This window comes from Carassius auratus, unplaced genomic scaffold (assembly GCF_003368295.1).
Source record: "Carassius auratus strain Wakin unplaced genomic scaffold, ASM336829v1 scaf_tig00013598, whole genome shotgun sequence".
Lineage (NCBI taxonomy): Eukaryota > Metazoa > Chordata > Actinopteri > Cypriniformes > Cyprinidae > Carassius > Carassius auratus.
The window spans coordinates 156,441-180,890 of record NW_020524419.1 but is presented as its reverse complement, the minus strand read 5'-3'; the positions used below and the strand labels follow the sequence as shown (position 1 = coordinate 180,890).

Sequence of the window (24,450 nt, the reverse complement as noted above, 5' to 3'; positions counted from 1 at the left end):
GTGGGCCTATAATTATTCAGGAGGAGGTGCGGGCGGCAGGTCACGGAATGGGCCGAAAGGAACCTCCTCTGCTTTTGAGTCCAGCGCTAATTTACCAGCTGCTAGTTAGAGGCACGTAGGCATACGAAAAGGGATTAGCACGGAGTAATGCTACATTTATTCCTAACAGTTTTACTGCTTGACCATAATGGAGCAAATGGTCCTCAAATGACTCTTTTCCTAAAGGAGCACGTTTTCATTATGTCTGGGTCACAGGGGCCAGTCCTGCTGTGACAAATGGGGCAAACTGTATTAGATCTCTCTGAAGAGGTCAACTTTAACCTCGGGGACTCGAGGAGGACTCCCTTGTGAACAATCTGCTCTTGTTTTGTGCAGATGAAAGTGGAGGTTGTCTTCCTGTTTCTGAAGGTTGAGGGGAAGAGGACACTGTTGGTCACTTATAGTGTGGAGTGTGTAAACGCAATTATACCTCCATGTTCACCTTTTGGATATAAATGGTTTTATGCTGTATTCACTCAAATACATTCAGTTTGCCTTGTATGAATGTTCTTCTTTTTATTATTGCTGTTGCTTCTAGTAATGATGTATTTGACTTTTAATTTCCAGCCCACTTTAAGGCAGCAATAGAATCATTTTAAACAGTAGTTGACTTAAATAAAACAACCCAGCAAAGCATATTGGGTAAAAACCTTGACCCACTCAAAATTACCCAGCATGTGTTCTGTGCAATATTTACCCAGGGCCGGGTTACCAAATAACCCAAGTAGGGTTGTTTTTAAGCCAGCATTTTTTAGAGTGCAGATATATTGCAGTTGAGGTTTTTTTTTTTTTTTTTTTTGTCTAAACAGCAAAAAAAAAAAAAAAACATACACATAAAAATCATATATTTTTTAAATATTGTCAAAAAATTGGACTATATCATACATTTTTCACCCAGCACTGTAAAAAAAAAAAATCTGTGGTATGCTTTCTGTAAAATAAATAAATAAATAAATAACCTTCACTATTTCTGTAACCCCCTCATGTTTTCCAATCCAGTGTGGTTTAATGGGATGTTTTCCTCCCATTGAGCATAAAAGGAGTTTATGTGGTCACCTCTCCAGACTGTTATGCTGAAGGTATGCTGCTTATTGAATGGAGTAGTTTAATGATCAGGGGACGCCGAGTCCACTTCTAATTAAGTTCTCAAAAATAAATCAATCAGCCTGTAACCTGCAGAGGAAGACACACTCGCAGATGCTTCCATGGAAACCATCAGTGAGCTGCAGGAATATGAAGTGTTATCACAGGGTCAGGAGGTTATGTGTTGAAAGCGCTGTGTAACAGCGTCACCTGCGTTCTGAAGCAAAGACGCATCTGTCCAGCTCAGATGCCTCTGCCTCTCTCAGACCTGCTTCATTTAATTGGGCTAATTGAATCTAGATGCACAGTTATCTCAGCCAGTGACACACTATCGATCGCCCAAGCTGTTTGTTGTGGTCTGCCATGACAGGCTTTCTTTCTCTCTTCTTACATAATGTTACATTCACTGTATTAGTCATGCAGGATGTGTTGTTCGTCTCATTCCGTCTCTAAATTCTGTTTGGATGAGCCTGTTTGAAGGTGTTATAATTTAGTTACACAAGCATTAGTGCTGTGACCTCTGAGAAAGAAAACATGACACCTCGACCTAAACTCAGAACCACTGACAGATTGAAATGCCATCAACAAACAGGGAAATTTCTCAGTGGACTAGGCATACAGTTACTCGGTATTGGGCTAAATATCATTGCGATTAAAGCACAGCTAGAAAATGTAAACATTTTTAAAGTGAATTAAAAACTGTAACAAATACTATATAATATACATAATAGTGTATGAATAATACAGAAAGAACACAAAATGAGCTCAAAGTAAATAACTAACTTGAGATGTGGTAATGTTTGTAAAGTAGCAGTTTTAATGTACAGTCACTCACAAAAAAAGTGAAGAAATCCAAAGTATTTGATGCCATCATCTTCTGTCGTCAGGCTGTGCAAATTGTTTCGATCGTGAAGCCACACAAGGTTGTCTTTTATAGTGTTTTTGTCACATGCTCTGCATCGTGTCTAACTCTCTTACCCATGGTAAAAGGAAGGCCATTGAGGTTTGATAGTCACATGTTATCTGTAGTGAAAAAGTTTTGTTTTCACATCTATTCCAATTGTTCAGACAGTCAGATGTTTGTTATACATTGAATATAAAGCAGAATTAAAGTTTCTTGTCGTCTCATGTGTGTCTAAACACTGGCCTTGGCTTGACTCCAGCAGCTCTGCAGTGTGGCCGGACCAGTGGTGCTTCTCATTAAGTGCATTCTGGGAATTCCTAAACATAATGGGAGGATATTTAAGGATCCTTCATCCACTCAAGGGTTTAGCATGATAGTGTGTTTCATAAGAAAGTTCAAGCCTAGTTTGAGCACAAGACCGCAAGAGAAGCTTGTATGGATTTTCTGTGGCTGTTCTTTAACTAGTGATGAGTGACTGGTGCTTTGCTCGCACTCTCATTTGGTGTCTTCTTCACTCATTAAATAGGTTGATGTGCATTTTTTAACCATGTCAAATAGTTCTCCATTGGGTCTCTTTAAAGGATAACTTGCAGATAAACTTGCAGGCTTGTATTATCACAGTTATCTCAACTCATGGGTCATGACCCAAAATGGGTCCGAGGTCTGTTTTGATGCAGTGCTTTGTCTCAAATTCATTTTGCTTCGCTAATGAGTAATTGGCTCAGTGTTTGTTCCATGTGTCACACACGTAAATCACATTCTGTTGTTTATGCATTTAAAAAATGATAATTTTTGTGTTTTGAGACTGAACTTTGAGGCTATCTGTAAAAAAAAAAAAAAAAAAAAACTGCACTTGTTAAGTGGTTTTCTTGGTAATTAATAATTTAACATATTGTTGGGTCTGCAGTTCATGGTAATATAAATGTGTTTGTTTTTAAGAATGTATATTTGAAATCAAGCAGCGACCAAACAGACAAACTTGGTTGTGAAGTAAATCCAGTTGGGAACCACATTGGCAGGCTTGTGTTTAGGAGGATTTGCCATTGTTGAGCCTGAATTGGAGATCGAAACTGAGATGAGATTTGTATTGCATATTGAAAATAAGCCTGCATGCAGCCTGCCCAGAAACACAGAGGGAGATAGAAAGAGATGATCCTGCTCTTTTTAGCCCCTTGATGTGATTACGACAGGGGTCTGATGGAGGGGGGAGGAACAGTACGCTAGTCATTAGACTGATACAGTCGCTATCCTCCACACATTCCTCTCTGATAGCACACAACATGTGCTCCGTCTGCCGAGGGCCCATGCATAGACCTCTGCCGCATTAGATTAGCACTGCCAGCATGTTGTCAAGCGCAAGGCCAGCTGTTGTTGCTTCTGAACATTTGTGGTGTCAATCATTTATTAAGCATAAAAAAAAAAAACACACAGACATTGCTGGTGTTTAAAGAGTCGCATACCAACAATTTTTGATGTTAGAAAAATAATTCTTAATGTAAAGCACAGTTTGATGAGTTTACAATTTTAAATTGCACAGATGGAAGGCAGGAACATTTCCTGTGTAAACAGCCCCTTAGTGAATTTAAACTCATCATCAATCTGTTTTCAATAACTTGATACCAAAACTGGTTTTGCTTCACACTAAGTAGATTTATGTTAGGGATAATGTATGATTCGGTGGTCATAACCATAAAATACACCTAGATCTCGTGATCCGTCTGCCAGAAGAAGATAATTCAAATTTTCAATAATGTCTTGTCACTCTTCCCAGCCCTGTTTCCTGTTAAACTCTTCTTGTAGTGTGTTTTGGTAACATTTTTCCCTTAGCCTTTTATCGCTAACACTTTATTTCTTTTATTTCTTGCCTGTCAGTGCTAATGTCAGGTTATAAAGTCAACATTGGGTTCCCAACAGCACCATAAATGCTGGGTGGCTGAGCAATGGTTGCCTTGGTAGGCAATAAAAAGTTGTAGGATTGAATCTGGAAGAAGTGTATGATGTGCTTTGTTCAGAAATAAATGAGTGCACTTATGGGTGCAGCATCATATTTTTTCCATTTCCTAATGATGACAGGAAGGTTCTCTGGGAATATTGCAACAAAATGATGGGCCAAGGTTTCACAGTAATTGATGTTTCATCAGTGGATTTCATCATATGAGCCAAAAAGTGGTTACTCATAGATTTCTTGAAAGAGCCATCATTGGTTTTCTTTGATTGTATACACTTTGTGTATCAATCAAGGTTAAAGTCTTCTTTAATCTCCTCAGAAATATAAGGCTCAAAGGCAGCTCAATCAGCCAACTGTTGGAGATGTTTTGACTCAGCCTAAATTGAACAACCTAGGCTTACTGGAAGAACGTAAAGATGAAAGTGAATGTGGCAACATTTTATTATGTTTCTTGTATTTAAAGGACAATTTGGAAATCAAATGCCTGGTGAGTAACACTCTAAGCGGTGCTTCAATGGCATTTCAATATACCCTACCCTAAATCTAACAGATAGTGTTAACAAAAGAGATAAACTTGAGATAAAATGCTTTTGTTGAAGCAACCATGACATTTTAGTTTGTTTTCTTCAAGTTTTTGATCTCTTTTAGTGACGTGACACATATTTCACAAAACTTGTACCAGAACGCACCACCAGGTGAGCTACTGAGCAAGTTTACTTAGACAGAAATGGAGCTAATTATGTGATGCTAATTTATTTAGAAACCATGCACTATGGTAAAAGTGTTTTTAGGTCATAACATATTATTGTTGAATCAATTTGAAAAAATAATTTTAAAGGAACAAATATTTTCAGTGTTTTACTGAAAACTGCAGTAAATTGTATCAATAGGGACATTTTCATAGTTTAACAAAAATGTAGACAGAGACACTTGGTTTCAATGAGCCTGTGTTGCAGCTAAATACTGCAATCATGGTCTCTTGGTTATTTATAAAATGTGAAGGCTTCATTTTTTCAAAGAAGTGGTTGGACTGCTCGCATTGTGGGGAAATGAAATATCTACAGTATGTTTACATGCTTGGTTGAACTTATTAACACATCACACAATATAAAGCTTAACATCAACTTTAATTAATTTGCAGTGTTAACCATATTTATCTAGTATTCACTCACTTTTTTACCATGGCTTACCATGGAGTTGCACACGTTCCCCTTACAGAGAGTCAGGAATAACCAAGCTCTCAGACAAAGTGTATGCTGGCCTCATATTCCAATTAGCTCTTGCAATTAGGCTGGCAGATGTAGCACATGAGGACTGGGATGATAAAATTAGCAACACTGACAGAATTAAGAAAAGAAACCACTTAAGCCCCGCCCACTCCCTCTGACCTCACTTGTGATTCACGAGTTCAAGGTGCTAGCATTACACCAAGCTAATTACACCTAGCTTACGTGACACTGACATACACTGACAGTAAATTGCAGATTTCCAGTGTTGAATGGTGTTTTGTGTTTGTGTGAGTTACACAGTCTCATTTTTGTAGGCACTGGAGTGCTGACTACAGCTCTGTGTCTTGCCGTCTTCTGTTTGCATAGACAGATGTCTTCATAGGCAGTATTTTACCTGAAATGGCACCTTATAAGTAGCTGAACTAGAATGTGGTACACTAACACAGAGCAGACAAGAACAACACTACTAATTTGAGTAGTATTATATGGTAACATTTGGTAAGTTAAATGTAAATGTAATGTATTTTTCGCTAAAATTGAACCGATACATGCCTTCATTTTCATAATTCTGAATATATACAGTCTGATTTTAGGTTCTTAAAGTTATGTTTACAGGAAACCCCTTAATCTTGCAAACTGATTTACATATCTGTTTACATGTATTTTGAACCAACCTTCAGTGCGTCAACAAGCTCAGGTGTTGACATCAAGGATTTTTAGTTCTTCTGTTGAGCATGAAAGCAATTGTTCGGGTTCATGTTAATTAACGCAGGTAGAGTGCATTCTGGGATTGCCTTCTCTGAGAAAGATACATGCAGTGCTTCCAGTTTTGGCCAAAACGAGGCACCTCTGGAGCCAATAGAAGATTGTTTCCTATGTTTTGGGACAGATTTCGCATCTGGAACTCATACGTGATTCCTTAATATGCCACCTAGGTAGGCAGCTCACTAGGTTTGGAATATGCCCACTTCATTACCCTTCTATCATTCCCACATCAGCGTCAGTTTTGCTCTTGATTGCTGGAGTGCCATTTGAGTCCAGACCTGGTCTCACCTAACCGTTATGTAAACCACCCACATGTAGCACCAAGCTCTTCACATCTCTACCTCTCTTCATTGTATCTTATCTCTCTCTTCCTCTCTTTCTTGCCCTCGCATGTTATGAGGATGTTGTTGACGGGGTCTTTTTAATGAGGTATGCTGACAGGTTATTATAAAGGAGTCGCCGGGGGATGAGGGAAAGAGAGGGAAAGAGTCAGAGGGTAGGTAAAGAAAGATTTTCTTAAAAACCCCTTGAAATGGAGAGAGGTCTTTCATCCTTCAGAGAAGAGAGCTGTACTCCTCAGTGTCAGTGTGTGCTCTCCACATATCATCTCGTTCCTGAACATTTCATACCGTGTCTTGCTGTTGTGCCAAAGTCTGCAGGCTGGCATTCAGACACATGAAGCCCAAACAAAAAACCCTTGCTAATATTTTGATCAATGAATATGTATTTTTTCCTTCGCTTGCTGTGCGTCTCTTTTTTTTCTTTCCATCTAATGGAGCTCCTGGGGTGACTGATTTTGCTGAGGCGCTGCGCTATTCTCCATCTTTCTCTCCGTCAGGTGCAGACCCACTTTTAGAGCTGCCCAGAGAGTGTGGCTAGAGCGGGAAGGTGACCTGTGACGTCAAGCTAATGAAGCCTAGGGAACAGGTCTTGTCGCTCTACTCGAGATTCCCTAACTAACAGCGCTCGTTTTGATCTCACACTTAATTTATTATGGAAAACATTGACGTTTTTTGAAGGATTGAAGAAATATTGAGTGAAAAATTTGTCAGACTAGTCCTTAAGTAGTTTGATGACTATTAATACCTGACCCAAATATGCTACATAAAGTCTGCCCAAAAATGCCTTCTAGTCCAGGCAACTAACAGAGTTGTGACCTGGTATTTCTCTGTCTGTTGACATGTTCCAGCCTGTATTTGGCTCCTCTATGTATCTTGACTGATTGAACGGCATCTACCCTGCCTAAAACTCTTAAAAATGCTCAATCCTGGGTAGCACCAGCTGTTCCTGAGGTCTTTTTTAATTGGGACAAAGATAGCGACTGCTTATTTTGAGTCCACTTGAGTTCCACTTGAGTTCCACTTGGTTCTTAACACTTAAATCACCTAATGCTTAGTCACTTACTATGTCATCTACTTTTATGAATCCATTAAGTTGCAAATTTGTAAGTTTGAAGTAGTATTTAAGGATTTACTGTTGCCTTTATTTAAATAGAAGAAAGTAGTTGGATTAGACAGGCAGTGAAGTGAGAGCGAGAGAGAGGGACAGGGTCAGAAAGGACCACAAATTGGACTTGGTTTTTCAGGATTCAACTTGTATTGGAATTGGTAGTACACACTGAATAAAAATGCCTTCAGTAGCTTCTGAATAATAGAGCCATTTGGCAATTAGAGAAGTCATTGCATCACTGCAGATACTGTTAGATGCTCCAGTTTTCCAGTTAATAGTATTTTGATTAGTACCATATTGGTACTATATCTGGTACTGATTACACCATATTGGCTGGACCAACTGTAATGTAAATTGAATTATAAATTGCTTTAATGCTACTAGATTCTACTATAACAGAAAACTCATTATTGAGACATTTAAATTGTTACTGACACAAAATATGATTTTAAATGTGAGATTGGCAAGCAGCTTTCTGAGATTTAGGTATTTACCATTCAAACATATAGGAGTCTTGAATGCTCAAAAATAGCTGTCAGGATGCACTGCAAATAATAGACTGACTATCCTTGAAGGGGACTTTGGTTGCTTCCAGAATCACATACTTCCCTCTAGGGGTGCTCGATCACGATCAGCCGATCGTTATGCGCATCTCGTCAGCAAAGCCGGTTCTCTAATCAGCTGTAAATTCCATCAGGTGCGTGATTTCACATAGAGCAGCTGTTACTACACAGAGCCGTTGTTAACTGAGAAGCTGCGCAAATCCACGTTCATTTTCAGTTTTATTGCGCATCTTCTCAGTTAAACGGCTCTGTGTAGTACAGCTGCTCTATGTGAAGTCACGCACCTGATGGAATTTACCACTGATTAGAGAACCGGTGTTCTGTCGATTTGTTCTACGCTGTCAGATTTTCCTACCTCCCACTAAAACAGTGGGTAGTACAATTCCACAAAGAAAAATGCTACTGTAAAGTTATGGTTTATTAACGTCTACACCTACCACAACCCTAATCATACCCTTACAGTACTGCAAATACAGTAATTATGTGTTATATTCGCGGTTGTAGCTAGAAGGGATACAGCTACAGGAAACCAACAATAAATAGTATTTTCTACCAATTAGATTGCATTTTTATTAAAGTCTACACCTACCCCAACCCTAAACCTACCCTTACAGTAATGCAGATACATTAAATATTGTTGTTTAGCATGAGACAAAGGGACGCGATATTGATGTGCGCGTGCGCAGTAAACCCGGGTAGGAAAATCTGACAGGGTAGGATAAAATGTCAGGACAACGGCTTTACTGACGAGATGCGCATAACTATCGGCTGATTGTGATCGGAGCACCCCTACTTCCCTCCCTAATATTGTAAGAGGAAAAAAACAGTACATGTACAGTACATTTACAAAGCACATATGATAAACACTTTATAACAATGTAGCTGAAATCACATGACAAGACAAATGTAGTAGCCTACTTATGGATTACGTTCATACTACACACATTTATACTATATAGAATTTACTTTTTAAATGGGTCGTATGACATTGCTAAAAAGAACATTATGTTGTGTATTTGGTGTAATGCATGGTTTAAGGTTTATTTTCCACCTAATGTGCATTAATGTTGCTCCTCTATCTCCCGCCCTTTCTGAAACACATTGATTGTTACAAAGCTCATCATTCTGAAAAGTGGGCTGAATGCTGATTGGCCAGCTATCCATTGCATTGTGATTGGCTGAATAACTCAAGGGTGTGACGGAAATGTTATGCTACTTTTAACATACTGTGATGGCGTCTCCCGGCACGACCAGACAAAACCAATAAAACCCATTACAAACAAGAAATTTGTTGCATCCAGTGGGGAAAAATGACTTATTATAATGACTTATACTGTTTTTTTACACATTGCGTTGAGTATCGCACCACAAAACATAAAACCATGTCGGCATTTGTGATCGGAGAAACAGCAACCAAGCGCTACTCTTCACTGCTTAAAACTTGTGTTTGAATCATCAGTGCCAAATTCTTTAATTAAAAAACATGTACTTACAGGCTATGGGTTAGAAGCGACAGATTGTCCTTGCTAAATTGGAACTGCCTCACTTTATAGAACGGCCATTGATCACAGACCCATTGTAGGCTAGTCTGCAGGTTCAAGAAACAGTCCTGCATAAAATGAGTCACATGAGTGAGCTTGAGTGAGGAATGGCCGGTGGACTTGAGAATGGCGCAGATTTGACGAAGGACACATGTGCAGACAAAGCTGCCGTAGCCATTTTTAAATGTATGAGTGTAAAAGTGAATTGGTGCTGTATTTAAATGTAGTGGATTTAGCTAGATGCTAATGCCACAAACAAACTGACACGCTACATGATAAGAGGGTTTATGGTATCAAGTAATTTTATGACAAGGTAATATGTGCCAGAAAAGGGATTGGGTTTGAGGGTTAAGCCTGTGTTATATTCTGGATATTATACTCCGGAGCATTCTGTTATATTCTGGATGTTATATTCCGGAGTATTCCGGATGTGTACACGGACAACGTTGACACAGACTACTTGTGTATATACGTTTATGGTCCGCTACGCAACAAACATGTGAACAATCAATTGCCCAGAATTATTGCACATCTGGATGTCTTTATATTGTTTTATGAAAGGATTGTACAGGTTTGGGTAGAAATGGGCTTCTTCACACAGCCTGCGCATGTGCAGTTGGTGCTTTCAAAGCCCACCCAAAAAGAAGATGGCATGCGGATGTCTGCACAGAGCCTCCAGGCACACTCTCAGATTTTTATGTCACGCATACCATAGCGGACACTAGCGGAATCACACATGCGGAAAGTACAACGCAGGCTTTAGAGACTGGTCTGTACTGTAGTGAAGTTTACTGTAAAAAAAAAAAAAAAAGAAAGAAAGAAAAAAAAAAGCCTTGATTTGGACCGTTTTTGAGTTGTTCATGGAGGGATGGTCGAAAGGTTCCTGTGAGGTGTTAAAGGTTGCTGTATAGGATATAGCTATTCATGGTGAATTTTGGAGGAAGAAAGCAGGGTTCGGTGGTGTTGTGCTGTCAGCTTCAGGCCTTTGTTAACCCTTAGGCCCTGGCAGACTGTGGCTGCTCTAATTGGAGGAAGCCCTGAAGGAGAAGTGGATGGTGCTCAGGGTGCTATGACAGATGCCCGCTCGAGTGAGCAACGTTGAAGGATTACAGCATGGCGAGACGGTAAAGTGTTTATTTTGGTTGCACTAGGAACAGAACTTGGAGACAATTTGCCCTCCCTGCATATGTGCGCTCTCAGAAACACCAGACATTCCAGCCCTTCCTTAAAACGCACTGTATACAGACATCCTGCCAGTTTAACAAGCCCACAAACTAGCACTTCAGAGCAAAATATGTTCATTAACTCCTAACATATGCTCACTTTCTATCTCTTTTACTTCCTCACATCCTCTAAAACACAGCCTCAAAGCCCTACACAAAATGTCAAAGCTCTTTGCTCACCCCCAGAATGAGTGTCTGCTTCCCTCCCACAAGAATAATCACACTCTGTTTAACACAACATGGAATGATGAGGGATGATGCTGTGGACAGTTTTTGCAGTTTTTTTTTTCTTTTTTTTTGGGTGTACAGATGCACAGGCCCTGCTGCCTCATATGTTCTTTTTCAGATGTTTTGTGCTGGAGCTCCTTAGTCAAGTAGCTTAACTTGAAGGCACTAACCATGCTAAAACCTCATGGAAATTTGTGCATAATCTAGTCTTTTTAGCAGGCAATAAATGCTATCAGTTGCCTTTAACCAACCCCAGGTTGTATCTGCTGATGTTGTTTGTATTTTTCAAAATGTTTTAATTTATTGATTTATTTTTTGTAAACAAACTAGATAATACTATAATCTAATTTGTAGCTGACAGTATTGTTAAATTAGCCAACTATTTAGGAAGCAAGCTATGGATGGGAGAGGTTGATTAATGAATTTACTTATTTCTGTATTTGTGTATACATATTTGGCCAATAATTATTATTATGAATGGTTAAATGGTTTTTTTAAATGGTTTATTTTTGAATATCTGTCCTTGTTTCAATTTCAATTTCTCGATGCTCTTTTTGAAATAGTAAAAACTTCCCTTGTCTTCTAAATGATTAGATAACTCGTCAGTGGTGGGTAAAGAGTTAATGTGTGTGTGTGTGTGTGTGTGTGTGTGTGTAGTGTGTGTGTATATATCAACCGGCCCCTCATCGCAGAGTTATTTTAAATTGTAATGATATTTTACAAAATTAATGTTTTTACTGTATTTTTGAGCACATCAATGCAGCCTTAGTGAACACATAAGAGACTTAAAAACATTTATAAAGCATAGTATTTCCAAATATATCAGAACTTTTCTGAGAAATTGTATTTTCCTTGATCTTTTGACATACTAAATTACCTTGTAGCATTTAAAAATTTTTTTTTATTTTTTAAAGTTTTATTTTATTTTTATTTAGACAAAATAGTATGGAATTTTAATATTAGCTTTCTGGCCTTAATGACAATTAACAGTATCTCTGCAATGGTTAGTCTTTTAAAGTTGGTGCATCCTTAGTGTAATGATTTTATATAGGCCTGTCAATAACTCATGCACACTTAACATGTTGCAATTCTGCCAATTTTAATTTAAACAAAATATTTAAACAAATATTTCCCTCTCTTGCAGAACATCATGGAACAGTTCAATCCCTGTTTGCGGAATTTCATCGCCATGGGAAAGAACTACGAGAAGGCTCTCTCCAGTAAGTATCCTCACATCACATCTCCAGATATCCGTTGTTTCATCAATGCTCAGGCAGCTGTCCAAACCCTCCACGCCTTCCCATTCGCCTTTAATGCCACTTCATTTGAAGATGATGACAATATTTGTCATCCTGTCATTCAGATGGCCACACAGCCTTATCAACTCTCACACAGCCTGAGACACCTCCTGAGCTCAGATGGGCTGAACACAAGCGCTCCGCTGATGAGGGCATTCACAGAGGAGATAATGTGCCCAGCATCACTGATGATTTGATATTTAGCCATTAGACAGAGGAACAATCAGACGACTTTGGAGGCTTTGTTCGGTAGGTGACTGATGAAAGCCAGACAATTGCCCATTGATGTCTGCGTTCACACTGGCAAATGTAATCTTGCTCTGGCAGCCTTGGCGCCGACAGTGGCCATAAAACCTTTAGGGTGATGTGCAGGAATACATCATAAAGGAATATCCCAGGTTTAGTTCAAGCACAGTTGACAACATCTATTTTGAGAAAATATTTTGACTTCTTTTTTTGGGGGGTTACACTGAGGTGTTTACAATGGAAGTGAAGGGGGGCGATCTATAAATGTCAAAATCAGTGTTATTTTAGTATCACTGAGATACTGTTATAGTTTATCATAATGATATTTTGAATCAGTTTTTGGTTTTATACTTTTAATTTTTTTTCTAATTTAGTAGTTTTATTGTGTGTTTGTAATTTTTTGGTATTTTTGGTTTTATTTTTCATTGATAAAAGCACACATGAATGCAAACAGCGATCTTTTAATTAATGCAAACCCACCATAATTACATTACATTTAATTGTACATTTATAAATTATGTTATCAAATACAGTTAATAAAACATGCTTTATCAGAAATCTCTGTGCGTCTCGTTTGACAGTCAGAAACCTTGATCTTACATAACAGTCAGAACAAAATCAGCTCTCCGAAAATGTAAAGTATTGAGTGGTTTGTGTTTGAATGAAGAGATCCCTGTGGACTGATTAACCACTGACGCTGATCTGCATAATCAACAGAAGAATAAAGCAATTTCCGCATTTTATCTTGATGAATTTCCACACTGAGGTATGCAAAAATGTATGCATTCTATTTTCTATCTTGAACACATCGGCCAAGCAGAAAAACTTATTGGACGATGCCGATATTTGAAAAAAAATGCCAAATATCAGCCGACATATCGGTCGACCACTACAAATAATGCACTTTTATTTAATTATTCATTTATTTTAACCTAATTTATATTTTAAATAAAAACAATAGATAAGTTTTTGTAATGATCAACATTATTCTATGTACTGCAAAAATTTTATATTACATAAATGTAAAAACCTGTTTTGGCTCACCATCTTTATCTGTTGTTATAATGGAGTTACGATCGGCTGATGCTGCAATCATGCCATGGTCTGCCTGAAAAACATTTGAGCTCCATTCGTAGCTCAATCTCTACTTGAACCACAACTTAACTAAATTATATAAAATCTAACAAAAAATATTGTAATGTTGACAAATGTCTGAAAAGAAGAAAAGATTTTTAAAAGATATAATCATATGTGATGTGTCGCATAGAACGTCTGTGAGTGTCTTATAATTGTAAAAATTAGTTGTTAACAAATTGGTGTACAGTAAAGTTACCTATAATGTGGCATTTTAAACATTTTCACTGTGTATGGCAAGATAACAGTTTATCTGTGTTTTAGCACCGATAAAGCATTTTTTCTTTTCAGTAAAAATTCCACACAAAAAAAATTGTGCAAATGCTGAGCTTACCCTTATTGAATTCACTATATTCCTTTTGAGAGTCAGGAAGGAAACAGGGGCTACCCATAAATCCCAGCCCCAACCTACTTGGGGATTTATGTAAAATCTGTGAGACAGCCTGCCCTTCAGACTCTTGAGCATTAAAGGCAGATTGGCTGAGGTGGTTGAAAGACTCTTATCCTCAAAAAGGGGCTGACTACACACAGGGGTCCATATGCTGTCAGACTGCTGTCCACAGGTAGCTAGTTGGGTAGAGTAGTAGCGCAGATTACGCAGCAGTGGCATAGAGAATGTCATGGTTTTACCACAGAAACATTGCTGAAGGGACGTAAAGGCAAGACACAGAGTTGAAAAAGAGATTTATTCCATAATTGACTACCCCGTACTGACGGAAACTAGGGTCTGGTGGGAGTTCCTAGGCCACTAAGTCCACCAGAATGAATCGTAATCCTCTTTTGCTCTCAGGCCATGTCTTTACCACCCTACCCCGTGTTTTAGGAAATTAAATCACTCAGACACAAATTCAGCAAAGCTTTCTACCCCCATTTATTATTTCTGACTGGTATTGTTCTTGCTGATTTGTTTTAGAGCCTCTGGCACAGCAAGATGAATGAGTGCAGTAGGAGGAGTGTGTTATGACATGGTTCTTTCCCAGTAAAAGAGAGAATTTCAAAGCGAGAGACTTACATATATGGATGAGAATTGTGGAGATTGCAGTTCCACTTTTATAAAACATAAGTTCTACAATCTCAAATTAACAATATTTTTTATTTATTTATTCAGCTTCATGCTTACTTTTTGTGAAGCTAAGCATTAACAATTAATGTAGAACTTCCTTAGTCTAACTTGTGTATCCGTTTGTTGAGCAAATTCACAAACAAGTTTTACAACCTTGTAAACTTTTTAAACTGAGAGAACTCTAATCACTGTAGTGGTGACTTGAAACTTATAACTTCTACAATGGAATATAATCAGAAACCTTGTATATAGCTGAAACATCTATTATTTCTCAGTGACAATTAATTTTTTGGTTGTAAGTTCTTTATTTTTATTTTTTCAATTTTAATATTTTAAATTTAAATACTAAATTGCTTAGTCAACTTTTGTCATGTTTATCTTTTCTACATTTTATAGTTCCATCAACCTTTAAAATATAATTTGTGTGACCAAAATAAGTTGGATTTTTGTATTTATTTTTTTTTTTTTTTATGTCGGCCTCTTCTTGATTCCAGTCAAATAATGAGTTCCTGTACTGGCCTATACAACTTAGAATATTATAGGGAGAAGAAGCAAAGAAACAGAAACTGTGAAGAAGAAAAAATACAGTGAGTCTTCGTTGTCTCTGTGTGAGTTTCCAGAGTTGATGGTCCCATCTGTCAGGCACATTTTTGCATAATTTCCTTAAATAAGCCCTGAACACTATCCACCATAGTGGCTCACCTAGTGCAACAGTCTGCTTTGGCCTTAGTTAATCAGAGCCACAGCTGGTCAGCTTGATGAGTTTTTGCTCAACTGATTTTTTGTGGCCTTTCTGCCCAAGTCAGAAGCGCAGGGTGGTTTTCCATAGGCTCTCAGTTGATTCAGACGAAGGTCCAAATTGATTGATTGTTCTCCATATAAAAAAAGCTGGCTGATATTTTATTGATAATAGCTAACCGTTTTCTCCATGCCTGTTTTCTACATTCTCATTCTGAGGGAGTTGAAGAGGCATTGTTTCAGCTGTGGTGCAGTGTGGGACATTCTTAGTGGAAGCATTGTTGCATAACAATACCTGAGCTGCTCTTGGAGGTTTTTGGGGAAGACCAGTGTCTTGGCTACTTGGTCTTACTTTGCAGTTATAGTTGCTGGCAGTGGCTTTGTAACTCCTTGGTACTGTATTCACAGGTAAAGAGTGACAGTCATGAAGCAAGTCTGAGCAGCTGATTCCAGTAAACATCTGTGAGGCAGGAGATACAGGTGAGCCCTGTATGAGTGGGCCACCTTTACCTCTTTACTGCTCTAGTTAATAATAGGAGTGCTGCCAGTCCTATGGAAATCACCAGCATATGCTGTTGGGATTTTCCTGGTCTCTCACACTTTCACCAAATTGCAAATGCTATTCCCTTGGATACAGTATAGGGAGCTATTTTGACACGCTTTCTAAACTGGACACATGGCTACAACTGAATTACTTCATTATGGTCAACTTAGCTGTCTGCTTTGCAAGCACATGTTTTATTTACTAACTTCAGTAAACAAATGCCCTATTTCTATTTTTAGTGTGCTATACAGCTATTCCGTTTATCTCTATGTCAAACATATAGAATAAAAATGTTTTTTTTTTTTTTTTTTAAAAATTGAAACCATTATTGAGCAAAGACACCTTAATTGATTAAAAATGGCACTTATAGTGTTCGAACATTTTAAATTCAAATAAATGGTATTCTTCAAACTTTGTTCTTCAAAAAAAAGCAAAGTTAAGGTAGGTTGGTTGATTGGTTGCTAGATTAAACTTTTCTCAGGTTTAAAGATTATTGGGTCAGACCATGTATATCTCTATGAATTGATTGACAGAGCAACAAACCAATCTGAACTAGGGATGCAATGAGACCATTTTGAGTATCTGCCGATACCAATCCAATACCAGTGCAGTTATTTTTTAATCAATATATAATTTCTATAATTCTCTGTGTTGATCTGTTTGTCACTCTTTTGTTTGTTAAACACATTCTACTACATATAGATAACTTCATTTTAATGAAAAATAACAAATTAAAAAATATATGATCATAATCTAAGACAAAAATTAGGTTAGAGGATAATTCATCGCAGACTTTTATTTTAACAGTTTTAAACCTCAGTTACCGTGCGCTCTTGAAGAGAGTTTCGTTGTTTTGACTGTAGTAACTGAACGGGACACGCAGTTTTGTTCCTTTAGTGGGACTCAATAATGACATAGAATAGTATACACAAAATATCGGATTTGAATCGGTCTCGTCTGACCGATTCCCAGTATACTAGCAGAAAATGCCAGTATCAGAGCCGATACCGATCCTGAGTATCAGATCGATGCATCACTAATCAGAACACAGTTTAGAGATATTTTGTCTGAGCCACAAGAAGCAAAACTGTAGTTCATTAAGTCTCAGAAAAGGTCATTGTAACAGTCGGGTTTTACTACTGAATAGCCTAGCATAACTAGCCCACCAGTTAGACCAACACCAAAACAGCCAAGGTTTGACCACTTCTTAGTTGGAAAATCGTACACATCCTCTCTCACTTCCTCACACATGTGGGAATCTAGGGAGAGTTTTTGGAGATAATGATATTCTGTTTATTCTTTTTCTCCGAAGTTGACATTTTAAAACAATAACGAGGCATGGGATTGGGAAACGGTGTGTGTGTGTGTGTCAGGGACAGCTGGGCTGGTCTGGTAAAGAAAAAAGGGCCAAATTTCAATAGTCACAGGAGGGCTAATGTTTACTCATTCTAAATGTGTTTCCTGTATAACTGATTGTGTTTCCTGTTGTGCAACAGACTCATCTAGTCCTATAGCTTTTCTTGCCACTCATTACCAGAGCTGTACTGACACCAACTTGCGCAGCTGAGAGCCGTCCTATCCTTGTCATTTGATCGTCAAATATACTGCTGTAATGAGAGATGAGAATGTTTGTGACATATTTTTGCACTTGCCTCTATCTTTTTGCAGGTGTGACGTTTGCAGCCAAGGGCTATTTTGATGCTCTGGTGAGAATGGGAGAGTTGGCCAGTGAAAGCCAAGGATCTAAAGACTTGGGTGAGTCTCACCGTGCTGTTTTAGCTTCAAGGGAGCAGGCAAACTGTGGGGCTTGATCTGAAATGACACCATAAAACACGCACTAATGGAACCACATGCTCAGCAAAGTGCCGATGCTGCTTTCATTAGGCCCGACTGTCAGAATTTGTAGCTGAAAAAGTTCTTTATATTGAACCTTTCTAAATCAGAAGTATTTCAGATGTAGTTTATGTACTGGCTTGAATTATTCCTTGTTTTACTTGCTCAGCTTCTCCAGTTTGCGTAGAAAATGAAGTCGAAGGGCTGACAGCAATGGATGGGAAATCATCTGCCATGCTGCAGGGAAACTCACCGATGCATCATTTATGATCCGTTTAAAAAGCAGTTCTAGTTCGAGGGCTATAACATCTTGAAATAGCATTTCACTTTCTGCTACAGGAGGCTGTCAGAATTGTTGGTCGTTTCTTTGTTCTGCCAAGGATGTGAGAGTGGGTGTATGCGTGACCCTCAAGATGCTTATTGCTTATAGGGATTGGCTAGAGGTACAGCAGCAAAATCTACTTTGTATGCGTGATATGATATCCATTATCTATTGAATTTTCAAGGCCTTTTGGGCATGGCCTGAATTTTCTTCTACCTCACTATCGAGAGCCCCAAGTGAATTTAGACCCTAGTAAGACTTTTGTTTGAGATATTTGGATAGTTTCTACTAATACGACAGTATATAAGTAGTTATTGAGTATTGATATGAGTTATGTTCAAATTATTGATCCATTTAGGAGCTAAACAAGGGAATTACTGCATCTAAATTGTTTACTAAGTGGGCTGTATATTTCATAAGTAGGGTTGGGAACCGTTTTTTGTTGTTGTTGTTGTTGTTTGTTTGTTTTATTTTTTACAATGCAGCAAACATTTTTAAATATCTTTAAAATACTTTGATGTCTTTAGAGTGATGATAGATTTTTTTAAGCAGCTTACATTTGGCCAAAATCTAAAAAAAAATTCTAACAATACCCAACCCTACTTATGAAGATACTTTTACTGTAATATATGTGTAATTTTGACATTTCCAACCTTTAAATTGACAGTAAGCAAAATACAGCATTGAGAAGTTGACTATTGTGCATTTTTCCTTACCACTATTTTTTAACAGTTGTTTAATGATTTTAATGGAATCGAAATTAGAACTGTTAGGTGGAACTTGGTCCTCTAAATACCATTTCTGGATACTCCTGTTTTTCGAATGTATTCGGACATACCACTTGTTTGTAATACTGCTGCATGCTATATATTAGGCAAGTAGACATATTTAAATGCAGCCGGGTGTCTGTATGAATGAGTCATTGTATTATTCACTCAACCTATTGGGATAGTAAAGTGTTAATTGGAAGTAAACATGAGAATATCAGCAAATCTAAAATGTTATCTTGCTACTTTTGCCTACTATTTTCGGAATACTACTGAAGACAAACTCTTTTCACACTGATTTAATCATCGCTAAATTATGCAGCCATAGTTTTTATGAGTAAGACATTGAATCATTCACTCAACTGATTCATTCAAACATAGTTATTCATTCAAAATCTATACAGCTGACTGGATTTATGAGTGACTCATTTAATTTATTTAAAAAAAAAATACACAGTCAATTTATTTGTTTAAACACACTGATTCATTCAGGAACAAAACACCACTACTGTGTTAAACAAAGAAGCTGCATATGATTCATGCTTTTACTTTGTTTGGAACTGTTTTCATTGGCTGTGCACAGTATTGCACAGTATTGCATCTGAAATTTAAAGGGGTGGGTTGATTTCACTTTTTTAACGCTAGTTAGTGTGTAATGTTGCTGTTTGAGCATAAACAATATCTGCAAAGTTACAAAGCTAAAAGTTCAATGCAAATGTAGGAATCCTCTATTAAAATTCTGGCATTTTAATGCCTACAAAAATGGCTGATTGGGACTACAAGTAGTTACTTGCCGGGTTTGTGACATGACATAATCCCAGATAAACCCCGTCCTCGGGAAAAGGGAGCAAAGGGGGCAAGGCCATGCGGTGCTACTTTAGAGAAGAGGAAGAGAGAACTAGAGGTGCACGTAGGAAATCTATTCATATATGAATCGTGATTATGTCTTCTTACGATTCTAATGTATTCACAAGTTTCAAAATCAGTGTTCTAAGTCGGTGGTTTTTAATACTGTTCCTTGCGTCCCCCTGTTCTTCATATGCTCTGCATCTCTCTTTTGTCTCTCCCTTTCAGCTCAGCTCCAACAGTTAACTGTTCCAATTATACACTTATTTTCACAAAGCTATGAGAAGCATTAAGCATGGACACGTGTGCAATTGCCGTACTGTATTAAAGCTTTAATCAGGATAAAACCATATATTAAAAGCTAAGATGCGCAGTATCAGTAACAAATAACAGCGTATCTAAAAGTATGAGACAACAACAATCAAAAAACATAGGCCTAAAATAAAAAGCTGTGCTTGCATAGGTTCTGCACGATTCCCTTCAATAATATCCTCTGTCTCTCAATCTGGCTCAAACTAATAAGCGATATTAGTGATGCCGTTGTTTACAATACAACCGTAGCACATGCGCTGAGGTGAGGGGCGGGACGTTTAGATGTGCACTAGAGGCGATTTAGCCAATCACAACACACTGGGCTAGCTAACCAATCAGAACCCATCGCCTATTGCTGAGGGAGGGACTTCATAAAAGCAGGAAATGATCAGCGCATTTCTCAGAGAAGGGACGGAGTGGTGAATAAATGTACTTTTTTTATTTTTTTCAAACGAAGCATTAACACATGTTAGACTGCACCCCATAAACACAATCAAGCTTAGAAAAAAAAAGAAAACAGTGAACCATCACTTCAAGTTACTCAGTTATAGCGTCTGTCATGATTTCATGATGTCATTCTAAACCTATAAGACTTGAATTCATCTTTGAAATACGAATTAAGACATTTTTAATGAAAACTGAGACTTCTGTCCCTCTATTGAAATCCCATTACACCAAAATTTCATAAAGATTGTAAAAAGACATGCATATGAATCAAGCTATTTGAAAGGACATAAATCTCTCAGGTTTCATTAAAAAATACTTTCATTTGTGTTTAGAAGATGATCAAAAGGCTTGTTTGAAACCAAATCAGGGTGATTAAATAAAACAGAATTTTCATGTTTGGGTGAACTATGCTTTTAATTACGCCACACTTCAAAATGTCTGCATAAGCTGTCCTTTTTGTGGTATAAATGCTGTTTGAAATGGGAATGCAGTGAATTTAATTGGATCATAACTATCGCACTGGGTCAGGAGTGTCACATAAGCTAGAGCTGTTGCTCAGGACATGAAAGGCACATCTACGTTACTTCATTTCCACAGGGAGCTTCCTGGACCGATGCAGAGTAAACTCCCCCTCATGTATAACGCAATCAACAGTGTGGTTCACCTCTCATTTGAACTTGCAAAAGGTATTAGCACTTGAATCCTACTCTCTCACTCCGACTGAGAGTGAATCACAGAGAGAGTCTCATCTTCAGTCACAGACCCCCTGGACATACAACACAATGCGGCCCTATCTAGTTACATTTCATATACACGCAACAAATCATCTCTGATGTGTGAAAGACACTCCCATACAACGTGCTATGGTAACTATACATTTTCGGCACAATAGCATATTACTTAAAAGATTTGTGTAAAAAGAATGATATTTTTCCCATTTATACCTTCTATCTTTTAGTTTAAATTTCATATTTGATGACACTGGTGGTGATCAATACCAACCCTTGCTAAAACAAAAATCCAGGGTAACCATAGTTACTGCCAAGATACCACAAATAATTACTACTGTTCCTGTAAAATAGTAATAAACTAAGACGCGAACACATTCAGTACAGTAGAAGACACTTGAGATTTGTATTTATTTTTACTTGACAACAGATGCTGGAATCCAGTTAGCACAGTTAGCACAGTTTGAAGCTTTGGCTGAAACTGCAGCTGCCATGGTAAGTTCAAAAAGGCTGTATCATTTACTCACCCTCATGTTGTTCCAAGCCTGTACGAGTTTCTTTCTTCTGCTGAACACAAAATAAGATATTTTGAAAAATGCTGAATTAATGGTAGCCATTGATTTGCATAGTATTTTTTTCCCATAATATGGAAGTCAATGGCTACCGTCAGCTGTTTGGTAGCCAACATTCTTCACAATATCATCTTTTGTGATCAGCAGCTGACAGGAATTATACAGGTTTGTAATAACTTGTGGGTGAGGAAATGATGACCAAATGTTCATTTTTAAGTGAAATATCCTTTTAACTTAAATCCAGACATTCATTGTTTAAATGCAAGATAAGTTAAGATGTTGTGTGTGTGTGTGACAAAACTAAAAGCCTATTTGACTGATGGCTGTTTTGCACTGCAATTTTCAAATGCAGTTACATGTAGATAATGGGCAGGTGTGGTTTGTGAGAACCTGTGCCATTGTTCGTCAGCAGTGTCACAGTGAGTCATTCTGCTTTGATTAAGTGATGTGAGTGTGTGCATGCATGCATTCATTACTCCAGAACAAAAGCGCCTGCATTATGCATGAGAGCAGGAGAGCTCAAGCCTGAAGATCTACAGTAGCTGCTTTCTGTCTGCTAACACACCTGACTATAATTTTCTAGTGAACCCGAAAACCTTGATTAGCTGTTTCAGGTGTGTGATTAGAGTAGCAGCTGAACTCTGCAGGAAGGTTATATCCAGGAGCGATGTTAAGCTACGGACAAACTAGGCTTCCAGCACCAAAATTACTTTGGACCCTGCAACAAATATGGGCAACAGGATGTGATGTCATGCTCTAGAGCTTAATGGTTTTATTGTTAACGTCCTCCGCTGGAACAGAATTATATTGCAAAAGTGAGAGATTACGGTTTATAAAATGTTAAAAGGTTAATTCACGATGCACAACAATCAAAACATTTTCTGATATAACTCTGTATTTATCTGAAAGAAGAAAGTCATATACACCTAGGATCCCTTGAGGGTGAGTAAATCATAGGGTAAATCTTAACTTACATTTTCGAGTGAACTATCCCTTTAACCTAAACTAAAATTAAAGAATAGTTTTTGTTGATTGAAATAAAGCAGTATTAAAATCTAAATGTACGTTTAAAGAATTTAAATATGAGAAATGTTGACATGGCAACTAACTGAAATATAAGTTTAAGTTAAAGAACTAATATTATTTATATGTAAGAAAATAAAAAATAAATAAATAAATAATTACTAAAACTTCAAGTAAAATAATCTGGAAAAAAGCTAATAATAGCATATATATATACTAAAATAACACTAGTTTGAAAATCTCAAAGTATGGCTGAATACTAGTGAAATTTCACAATTATCTACACCAATTTAATATACCACATCAAAAAAAAAAGTATATATATATCTTCGTTTTAAAGAATTTAATTAAGTTTAGATTAATTTATCAAATGTTCAATTTTACTGTACTATAACCCTTATTTAAACATTAATATGTTTAATCAAAATAATGACCTTATAATACATGATTAGATATAAACTACTAATACAATATTTTTGGTGTCAGAGATTGACTGAGAAGCAGATCCTTAATTAAACTGAGCTGTAAATTAGATTTATTTTTTGTCTCCCACTTTTTGCACAAGTTGTACACTAAAATTATCCAGCCACAAACAAGAAGTTACCATTGAGATGATACATTTTATTACCAATCTACATGAACACTTGTATCATTTCCTTTTTTTATTTTTTATTTTTATTTTGCATTTAATACCAAAACACTACTTCTTTTGAAATCCGTAATGCAAACCATTGATGTTTATATCCTTTATGTTGAGCCAAGAGGTCAATCTGTGACATTTGTTCCTCTTCTGGTCAAATGTCACCGGTGTGCATTTATCAGCATTGTCGGTGGCTTCAAACGCAGCTCATCCAATCAGAAATAAGAGTGGGAACTAATCTTTTTTTGCCTCATGGCCCATACCCAAACCTCATTTGAGTTTTTTTTGTTGAGTCTCTCCCAGAGGAATCGCCCAAGGTTATATCCTCTCCCGTATCAACAACAGGACTCCACCTGCTCGTGAGAACAGGCCCAACTCAAACACACATATCAGAGTGTCACGTCACACTTCATGAAATGATAAACTGGCCATTACAGGCGCAGATACACTACAGCACCGCTGTGACCGCCAACCCCCGGGGATAATGACGGGTTTCCTTTACCCTGCCGAACGCTGAGCTGAAATGCAAGATGTATCATTTAGTGTCAAACGGCTTCATCTCTGTTTTGGGTAGGAGATGTCCCGCATCGTGAGGTGGAACACTAAATTCTTTTGGGCATTTTGCAGTCCTGTGTGTCTGTCTTTCTTGGTGAGAGAGCCATGGGGGTTCGCTTTGAGACAGACTGTAAATGGTTTCCGCCTACACGCGCTCCTGCTTTTCTCTCTCTCTCACTTCATTCCTTGCTGTTTTTCTGATATTTCTTGCATTAAACGCCACAAATTATCTCGCATACACACACACACACTTGCATAAACATGATCATGCACTCATAGTCTGGGCAAATATCGTGCCTTCATATATGGTGTCCTTGGATGCAAAAAGCACTTGTAGTGGAGAGCGCTCATTCTCATCTGAAAGTGAGGCATGAGGGAGTGTGTACACACACACACACACACTATTCCTC

General features: G+C 37.7%; 1 protein-coding gene across 6 annotated transcripts in view; it reads left to right on the top strand.

The window, feature by feature from the left end:
* LOC113074073 (brain-specific angiogenesis inhibitor 1-associated protein 2-like) overlaps positions 1-24,450 on the top strand; it is a 77,898-nt gene that overhangs the window by 8,651 nt on the left and 44,797 nt on the right. For all 6 annotated transcript variants that reach the window (XM_026246792.1, XM_026246790.1, XM_026246786.1 and 3 more), the window contains exons 2-3: positions 12,117-12,192; positions 17,664-17,750. In XM_026246792.1, the coding sequence (XP_026102577.1) occupies positions 12,117-12,192; positions 17,664-17,750 (163 nt within the window). The remainder of the gene's footprint in view (positions 1-12,116; positions 12,193-17,663; positions 17,751-24,450) is intronic.